Below are 9,686 nucleotides of genomic sequence, written 5' to 3' on the forward strand. Positions count from 1 at the left end.
TTCTTCAGGCTGAACATGCCCAGCTTCTTAAGCCGCTCCTCATAGGGCATGTTCTCCAGACCCTTGATCTGCTCCCTCCTCCCTGTGGCTTCCTCTCACATATTTATACATGGCGCTCATCATATCTCCTCTCGGCCTTCTCTTCTTCAGGCTAAACATGCCCAGCTCCTTAAGCCGCTCCTCATAGGGCTTGTTCTCCAGACCCTTGATCTTTCCTTCCCTCCCTCCCAAACAAAGCGTGGGCGGTTGCATAAACCGTTTATAGGACAGACCCGATCAGGACCCCGTGACATCTGCACTCGAGCTGCCTCTCGGGCCCGAAAACACGCCTCTCCCTCAGGCGGAACTTTGGAGCCCGAGTTCTTCGGCGGCGGACAGGAGAACGTGGGGGACCCCTGGCCCACTTCCGCCCTTCTGCGGGCAAAGAGACCGGAAGTGACGCCAGGAGGCAGCGCGACCGCCATGTCGCTTCTGGAATCCGAACCTTGCTCCCCCTCCGCGCGGGTGTCTAGTGTCGCGCGCCCTGATAGGCCGGGAGGTTCGCCTCGCAGCTCCTGATTGGCCGGCGGGGTCTCGCGAGGCTTGGAGGCCGTGGGAGTAGCGGGCGTGCGGCCCCGTGCGCTTTCTTTCCCCCGCCGTGCTTGAGGAAGAAGGAAGCAGGGAAGCCAGGAGCTCCGCCGCCGCCGAGGTGAGCCAGGCCGGGAACGGCAGGCAGGCAGGCCGCGAGGGGCGGGAAGAGGGAGGGAAGCGGGGAGGAGCCGGGCGGGCGGGCGGGTGGGTGGGCCTGGCCTCGTGCGAAGGCCGCTAAGAACCCCCCCCTCTCCCCCGGCCCAGCCCTCGCCCTCACCGCGCTGCCTTCCTTCCTTTGCCTTAATTCTCTCAATCTTTCCTTCCTTTGCCTTTCTTCTCCCCTTCCATCCTACCCTTCCTTCCTTCCCCTCTCTCCTTCTCTTCCTTCTCTCCTTCCTACCTACTCTTCTCTTTCTTCTCTTCTTCCTTCTTACTCTTCCCTCTTTCCTTCCTTTTCCGTTCTTCTCTCCTTCCTTCTCCTTCCTTCTCCCTTCCTTTTCCTTCCTTCTCTCCTTCCTTCCTTCCTTCGCCTTCTCTCCTTCCTTCCTTTTCCTTTCTTCTCTCCTTCCTTCCTTCCTTCGCCTTTCTTCTCTCCTTCTTACCTACTCTTCTTTCCTTCCTTCCTTCCTTCCTTCCTTCCTTCCTTCCTTCCTTCGTTCCTACCCTTCTCCCCTTCCATCCTACCCTTCTCTCCTTCTCTCCTTCCTACCTACTCTTCTCTTTCTTCTCTCCTTCCTTCCTTCCTTTGCCTTTCTTCTCTCCTTCCTTCCTACTCTTCTCTCCTTCCCCTTCCTTCCTTTTCCTTTCTTCTCTCCCTCCTTCCTTCCTTCGCCTTTCTTCTCCCCTTCCTTCCTTCTCTCCTTCTCTTTCTTCTCTCCTTCCTCCTTTCCTTCCTCAGATGCCGGGTGTCACCGTGAAGGACGTCAACCAGCAGGAGTTCGTGCGCGCCCTCGCCGCCTTCCTCAAGAAGTAAGCAGCACCCTTTCTCTCCAGGGGCCGAGGGGGGCACGCGCCTTTCCTGCTTTGGAGGGGCCTCCTGGTCGGGGCCGGGGCCTTGATGTGGGGCAGCCAGCAGGGCCAAGGCGATCCAAGGCTGCATTTGGGGGGATGTGGGGCTGGTGTGTCCGGGTGCAGTGCATACAACAAAAATACCACTTATATAAGACAAACAACAATACAATTCAACAACATTATATAAACACGCTGCACTGTTCAACCTCACAGTGACAACAAACAATATCGTGCAAATTTTAACAGTCGTATCTTCTTATGAGTAGCTTGTAGCTCAGCCGTCCACGACCGGTTTCGGCCTACTTCAGGCCTTCTTCTGGTGGACTGAAATTAATGAATAAATCACTGTTTTGCTACCAGTAGCATACATATAGAACATCTTATACTTAAATGTACTCAAAGAAATTAGTTAAGTCTTCACCCTTGTTATTACAACAATGTTCTCCTCGGGGGATACAGATTTTTTTGGGCTCAGTGGTTTCTACATCAAAGGAACGAAATATGGCTATGAGAGTTTGAAAATTACAATGTTAAAAATGATTATTTTGTAGAAATATGGAATATTAAAGTATTTTACACATTAAGAAATTAGCGAAGTCTTCACACTTGCTGTTACATCAATATCTGTTGAACATATCCATTAAATACCATAAGTTACAACACATTTGAGTACTTACAAAGTTATATACTGGAGAATTAGTTCTCCTCAGGAGATACAGATTTTTGGCTGAGTGGTATCTACTGAAGGTGAGCCAAGAGTGGGATGATGATGATGATGCAGCAGCAGGCTGGATCCAGAGGAGCCTCGGGTCTGGGGGGAGGACAGTTAATGTAGCCATGGTTTGGCTATAGTAAGATATACGGCTGAACATGATCCACGAAGGCACTGCATGCATCAGGTGAAAAGGCCAGTGCGGTCCTAGGCTGCGTCCAGAGGAGTCTAGTGTCCGAATTGAGGGAATCCATAGTCCCACACTCTCCTGCTTTGGCCAGACCTCACTTAAAATAACACTGGATCCGGTTCTGGGGAAAGCAGTTCAGTGGTTTGCTGCACAGATACAGGACAGGCAACTCCTGGGTTGACATCCCATTATTTCTCAAAGGGACCCGAGAGTCTCAGTGGACCACAAGCTGAGGGTGAGCCAGGAGTGTGATGCGGCAGCTAGAAAGGCCAATGTGAGCCTAGGCTGGAGCAATTATAGTGTCCAGATTGAGGGAAGTCAGGGTCCCACTCAACTTATTTATTTCGAGGTTTTATATACCAACCCTCTCACCTTCAAAGAGGGATTCGGACCGGTTCACAACATGTGTTAACATGCAAAGAATATACAATAACAACACAATGCCACTTCATTACAGCACCATACACTATTAAAATATCAGCACCATACACATTAAAACATTATCATCCCAGTTAAAAGAGCCAAATCGCCCGACACCATCACAATCCCATTCATCCTCCTCCTTTCATGTGGGCAAAGAATTCAATCAGTTGTCAAATGCCGCGTTCCACAACCAGGTCTTTGTTAGTTTCCTGAACGTCATGAGGGAGGGGGCAGTTCTGATCTCTAATGGCAGGGAGTTCCAAAGTCGAGGGGCCACCACCGAGAAGGCCCTGTCCCTCACCCCCACCAGCCGCGCTTGTGCAGGCGGAGGGACCGAGAGCAGGCCCCCTCCAGACGATCTTAGTGGTCTTGATGGTTCAGCTGCGGAACTCTCTGCTGCAGAGGCTGGTGGAAGCTCCTTCCATGGGGGCTTTCTAAGAGAGGCTGGAAGGCCATCTGTCAGGTTGGGGTGTTGATGGTGCTTTTCCTGCAGGGCAGAACGGGGTTGGACTGGATGACCCTATGATTCTGTGAAGCAGGAGCCAAGTGCCAGGGCTTCCCTTCTGTTTGCTTCTTGTTGCAGGTCAGGCAAACTGAAGGTGCCGGAATGGGTGGACACGGTCAAGCTGGCCAAGCACAAGGAGCTGGCCCCGTATGACGAGAACTGGTTCTACACCAGAGCAGGTGAGGGGCATCCTGGGAACAGGGATAGTAATAATAATGTAGCTTTCGCAGCCAGCATCACTGGAATGTTGTGTGGTTTCCAGGCTGTGTGGCTGTGTTCTAGCAGCACTGCAGGCAAAATGTTGGGAGAAAATGCTGCTAGGACACGGGCATACAGCCTGGAAACCACACAACGTCCCAATAATAATGTTATTTGTCACCCGCGTCTCTTAATGGCACAGTCAAGACATATAAACATTAAGTTGTTATTATTATGTTTACTTATGTCCTACTGTTCATGCCACAAGGAGACTCAAGGCGCCCTACATTAAAACATTTCAGTATTTAAAATCTACATGTATATAAATATTGAAGAAGAATTAAACAGCATTGTTGTTTTTAAAAAAATAATCAAATTCCAGTAAACACATTCAACATTAAAAACTACAGCTTAAATCTTTGACTTGGCCACGGTGGTACACGCTTTGGTCACATCCCGTCTTGACTACTGCAACGCTCTCTACGTGGGGCTGCCCTTGAAAACGGCCCGGAAGCTCCAGCTAGTCCAGCGCGCGGCAGCCATGTTGTTAACAGGAGCAGGGCGTAGGGAGCACACAACGCCCCCGCTGTCCCAGCTCCACTGGCTGCCGATTTGCTACCGGGCCCAATTTAAGGTGCTGGTATTATCCTACAAAGCCCTAAACGGTTCCGGCCCAAAATACCTTGCAGACCGCATCTTGGCCTACGAGCCCACGAGGACCTTGAGATCATCCGGGGGGGCCCTTCTCTCGGTCCCGTCTGCCTCACAGGCACGCCTGGCGGGGACGAGAGAGCGGGCCTTCTCGGTGGTGGCCCCCCGGCTGTGGAACGCCCTCCCTACTGAAGTTAGACAGGCGCCCTCCCTTATGGCCTTTCGAAGGAGCCTGAAAACATGGCTCTTCGAGTTGGCCTTCAACTGAGTGCTATATCTTTGGCAATGATGACCGGAATGGACCACGACTATGAGATTGACTATGACCCATGATACGGCGAAGCGGATTTTTAGTATAAGTATATGTCAAGTAGTAGTAGTTTGTTATGTATTGTTCTGATTACTGTAAATTGTCCTTTCTATGTTGTTGTTCACCGCCACGAGTCGCCCCCAGGGCTGAGAGTGGCGGTAAATAAGTGCAAGTAATAAATAAATAATAATAAATAAATAAGCCTTATTTTTACAAATACACACAATGAGATACACAGAATGCAACGTTATGAAATATGGCCGCCAAAAGGCAGGGTACAAAGACCAAAATACAAAGACCATTAGAATGCAAATCCAAAACTCAATTCAGAATTGGCTGGAAGTCCCTTCTGCCAGAAGAGATGGGCCTCCGGGTGTGTCTTAGATCCAAATAGCTCTGAATGAATGGATGGGTTTTGTTATTACGGTCACAGGTCAGGATTGTAAAACTTGAAAAATGAAGGGTTGTTTTTTAAAGCATTAACATTAAGACCAGAAAATCACAACCTTAAAAGCAGAAGTCCGTAGTATGGAGTCGATCGATGTGACGCTTGTAACATCTGTGGCTATTTTTATTTATTTATTTATTTCCGTCACTTTTACCCCGCCCTTCTCACCCCCAAGGGGGGACTCAGGGCGGCTTACAGAGGAAGGCACAATTCGATGCCTTTGCAACATATACATACATATATAAAACAATTAAACAGTTACAAATTAAAATTTAAAATCATCAATACACGACAGTACAATAAGACAATAGTAGACTAATCCTGAGCTCAGCGTTCGGAGTTTCGTAAATCCATTCCGTCTCATCAAATTCCAGCTCGTCATCAGGTCTTTCTTTAGCTGCCAGAATGTCCAAATGCCTGGTCCCATATCCAGGTTTTCAACTTTTTCCTAAATGAGAGAAGGGACGTTGCCGATCTAATCTCCCCGGGGAGTGAATTCCACAGGCGGCGGGCCACCACCGAGAAGGCCCTGCTCCTCGTCCCCGCCAATCTCACTTGTGATATTATATTGATGTACTGTTGTATTGCTATATCGATGTAGTTGCTTTTGTTACTGTTTTTAAATGCTAATGTTGTGCTCTTTGTATATTGTCCTGGTTGTAAACCGCACTGAGTCGCCTACGGGCTGAGAGAGTGCGGTATACAAGTAAAGCAAATAAAAGTAAATAAATAGAGGCGGGGTCGAGAGCAGGGCCTCCCCAGAGGATCTTAGGTTCCGAGGCGGGACGTAGAGGGGGATCCGTTCGGACAGATACACTGGGCCGGAACCGTATAGGGTTTTGTAGGTCAACACCAGCACTTTGAATTGTGGATCATAAAATGAGTATAATTTTATCTGCTAAAATCATCCACAAGCTGCTCCCTTATTTTTACGGCAGCCACACAAAACTTAGCCAATCTATATCAAAATAACATATGACATATACAGAAGACACTATTCAAACCCAAACAGGGTTTGAAGATCAAATACAGCGGCAATTGCATGCAAATCTCAAACTCAGCATTAGCTGGGGAGGTCCCTCTGTCAGAAGAGGTGGGTCTTACATTCGGAGGGCTGCAAACGATGGCTCCAAATCCTGAGGCGGTTGAGCCCTGAGTGTTTGTGTGGCTGGACCCAGCTTTGGCTGGGCCTTGGTGCACCACTGAACCGGTCCCCCTCCTTCCCCCGCAGCCTCCACAGCGCGCCACCTGTACCTGCGCGGAGGGGCCGGTGTGGGCTCCATGACCAAGATCTACGGGGGCCGGCAGCGCAACGGCGTGATGCCCAGCCACTTCAGCCGGGGCTCCAAGAGCGTGGCCAGGAGGGTCCTGCAGGCCTTGGAGGGGCTCAAGATGGTGGAGAAGGACCAGGACGGGTGAGTAAGCCCATGGCAGAACCAAGGGAGAGCAGCCAGCAAGCCCAGCAGAACCCCGCTCGAATAGAATAAGTTTGTCCCCATTGTATGTCATACAACAAAATTAAATGCCGCCCCCAATGTCTGTAGAATGACAAAAACAAAGCACCCACCCTTCCACATGTGAATCACTCTTGCACAGCCCCTATCAATGCCAACGTATTGGTGAATGGGTGGACAAATGATCAGATAGATGGGTGGGTGGATAAATAGGTAGATGAAAGAGATAGTCATGGGTGAGTAGATAAAGAAAGAGGGAAATGTATTTGGAGAGTAGCCACAGTTGCTCCCCCTCAACGGTTTTTGTCCCCAGAGTATATTTCCCCACCTGAATGAAGGTCTATTTTTATGACCCTGTTCCATTACGAGTTTCTCCCCCACAAACAATCTGCTCCATCCCTTTCTCATCCTGATTTTAGCATTTTTAGTACCTTAGTTTTTTTATCTTGCATGTGCTCATTGTTATTTTATTGTGTATGATTTTGCTTTATCGTTTTTTTGTACTCGTATGTTGTATGTATTTTACTGTGTTGTTATTGTGATTTGGTTTCACTTTATTGTAATATGCTGTTGGGCTTGGCCTCATGTCAGCCGCCCCAAGTCCCCATTGGGGAGAGAGATGGTGGCGGGGTACTAAATAAAGTTGTTTATTATTGTTATTATTATTATTGGTGAATGGATGGATGGATGGATATTTTTGTTTTGTCGTGTCAGGAGCGACTTGAGAAACTGCAAGTCGCTTCTGGTGTGAGAGAATTGGCCGTCTGCAAGGACGTTGCCCAGGGGACACCCAGGCGATTTGATGTTTTTATCATCCTTTGTGGGAGGCTTCTCTCATGTCCCCGCATGAGGAGCTGGAGCTGATAGAGGGAGCTCATCCACCTCTCCCCGGATTTGAACCTGTCGGTCTTCAGTCCTGCCGGCACGGGGCTTTAACCCACTGCCCCACCGGTGGCTCGATGGATGGATAAAGACACAAGTTAACAGAGAGAGAAAGAGAAATATATTGGTAGATGGATGGAGAGGTGGATCAATAAGTAGATGATAGAGGAAGACAGAGGAAGTAATTGATAGGTAGGGAGGGAGGGATTAGAATAGAATTAACTTTGTTATTGTGTTCTTACCAAGAATTAAATGCCACCCCCAATGCACATCATATATATATATATATGTGAATGATTAGAGAAACAAAACCCCATCCTTTGATCTATCTATCTATCTATCTATCTATCTATCTATCTATCTATCTATCTATCTATCTATCTATCTATCATGTCAGGAGCAAGCCAAACAGTTGTATTGCATTTTTAACAAACAAACCACAAAGATTGCAAGCTTGGTAGTTGCTCCTATCTCTTTAGCAATAGCCCTGGCTCTTGTATCCCCGAAGGAAGGGGCCCACGACTCCATTTGGCCCGTGCCCGGCCCCTCCCGTCCTTTCCCAGGAGCCTCCCAGATGCTAACCTGCTCCCTGGTTTCTTCTTTCAGTGGCCGCAAACTGACGCCTCAAGGGCAGAGGGATCTGGACAGGATCGCTGGGCAGGTAAGGGTGGCCGAAGGCTTTCGTGGCCGGAATCGCTGGGTTGCTGCGAGTCTTTTGGGTTGTCTGGCCATGTTCTGCCATGTTCAGGCCTCTTTCCAAAGCCTGGAGGAAGCTGTCCTCCTGCAGAGCCTCCCTTACTTGGGCTGCTGTAAGTTGTTTGGGCATTGGGTTGCAACCTGGGTTGCTGTAAGTTGCCTGGGCATGTTCTAGAAGCATTCTCTCCTGAAGTTTCGCCTGCATCCGTGGCAGGCATCCTCAGAGGTTGTGAAGCCATCATGATTTTTTAAAATTTTATTTATCGTGTCGGTGCAACCAGTTGATTATATTACATTTCGAACAGAACAAAGCAAAAAAACCAGAAAAATACAAAATTTGTGAGTTTGGTAGTTGATTAGATGTCCTTTGACCAGGATCTGGCCATTCGGAGTGCCTCTGGTGTTGCTGCAAGAAGGTCCTCCCTTGTGCATCATGTGGAAGAAGGGCTCAGGGTGCATTGCAGCAGGTGGTCAGTGGTTGGCTCTTCTCCACACTCGCATGTCGAGGATTCCATTTTGTAGCCCCATTTCTGAGGGTTGGCTCTGCATCTCGTGGTGCCAGTCATCATGATGATAGAGCCCTAGACCTCACAACCTCTGAGGAGGCTTGCCATGGATGCAGGCGAGACGTCAGGAGAGAATGCTTCTGGAACATGGCCAGGCAAGGGTGGCTTTGCAGGAGGACAGCTTCCTCCGGGCTTTGGGAAGAGGCCTGAAGCAGAGCTCCCTTCCTTTGTGGTCTTTGGGCGAAAGGCCCAGAGCGGGCACGGGCCAGCCTCAGCCCTCCCTCCCTCCAGGTGATTTGGACGTCCAAGAGCCGGAAGGCTGTTATGAATTGAGGGAGTTGGAGTCCAGATCACCTGGAGCAAGGGCTGAAGTTTGTCCGTGCCTGTTCTTGGCTCCTTCCAGCGCTGCTGAGGCCACCGTGTCAGAGCCTGGAGAGTTCCTGGTGGCTCATGTCCATTCGTATCTCTGAGACAGGCTTTCCTCCTCTTTTCTCTTTTCAGGTGGCAGCTGCAAACAAGAAACATTAAATTGATGTTCAGTCTAATGAAATTAATAAAGCTCTTTATTTGCTGACGCAGCGTGGACTTCCTTTCCTTGGAGGGCAGGAATCCTCCTAGAATCCTAGAGTGGGAAGAGACCTCCTGGGCCCTCATCCAGTCCAACCCCATTCTGCCAAGAAGCAGGAATATTGCATTCAAAGCACCCCTGACAGATGGCCATCCAGCCTCTGCTTCAAAGCTTCCAAAGAAGGAGCCTCCACCACACTCCCTCCGGGGCAGAGAGTTCCACTGCTGAACGGCTCTCACAGTCATTAAGTTCTTCCTCATGTTCAGGTGGAATCTCCTCTCTTGTAGTTTGAAGCCATTGCTCCATTGCGTCCTAGTCTCCAAGGAAGCAGAAAGGAAGCTTGCTCCCTCCTCCTCCTCCCTGTGGCTTCCTCTCACATATTTATACATGGCTCTCATCATATCTCCTCTCAGCCTTCTCTTCTTCAGGCTAAACATGCCCAGCTCCTTAAGCCGCTCCTCATTGGGCTTGTTCTCCAGACCTTTTATCATTTTAGTCGCTCTCCTCTGGACACATTCCAGCTTGGCAATATCTCTCTTGAATTGTGGTGCCCAGAATTGGA

General features: G+C 49.3%; 1 protein-coding gene across 2 annotated transcripts; it reads left to right on the forward strand.

Annotated features, from left to right (window-relative positions):
• The first annotated feature begins 576 nt into the window (after positions 1-576).
• On the forward strand, positions 577-9,130 carry LOC132766355 (small ribosomal subunit protein eS19). 2 transcript variants are annotated; one of them, XM_067462076.1, is made up of 6 exons: positions 577-688; positions 1,469-1,539; positions 3,490-3,590; positions 6,250-6,433; positions 7,961-8,015; positions 9,058-9,130. In XM_067462076.1, the coding sequence occupies exons 2-6, from the start codon at positions 1,469-1,471 to the stop codon at positions 9,082-9,084; spliced, it is 438 nt and encodes a 145-aa protein (XP_067318177.1). In that variant the 5' UTR covers positions 577-688; the 3' UTR covers positions 9,085-9,130. The 2 variants fall into 2 exon arrangements, with proteins under 2 accessions (XP_067318177.1, XP_067318178.1); XM_067462077.1 differs by having other exon boundaries at positions 618-683; positions 1,467-1,539.
• The last annotated feature ends 556 nt before the right edge of the window (positions 9,131-9,686 follow it).

This window comes from Anolis sagrei, chromosome Y (genome assembly GCF_037176765.1).
Source record: "Anolis sagrei isolate rAnoSag1 chromosome Y, rAnoSag1.mat, whole genome shotgun sequence".
Taxonomy (NCBI): domain Eukaryota; kingdom Metazoa; phylum Chordata; class Lepidosauria; order Squamata; family Dactyloidae; genus Anolis; species Anolis sagrei.

Excerpts from the sequence above, each read along its gene's own strand:
- LOC132766355 (XM_067462076.1), top strand. The coding sequence starts at position 1,469 with ATGCCGGGTGTCACCGTGAAGGACGTCAACCAGCAGGAGTTCGTGCGC. Across the intron at positions 1,540-3,489 it reads CTCGCCGCCTTCCTCAAGAA|GTCAGGCAAACTGAAGGTGC; the intron begins GTAAGCAGCACC and ends TTCTTGTTGCAG. Across the intron at positions 8,016-9,057 it reads TGGACAGGATCGCTGGGCAG|GTGGCAGCTGCAAACAAGAA; the intron begins GTAAGGGTGGCC and ends TTCTCTTTTCAG.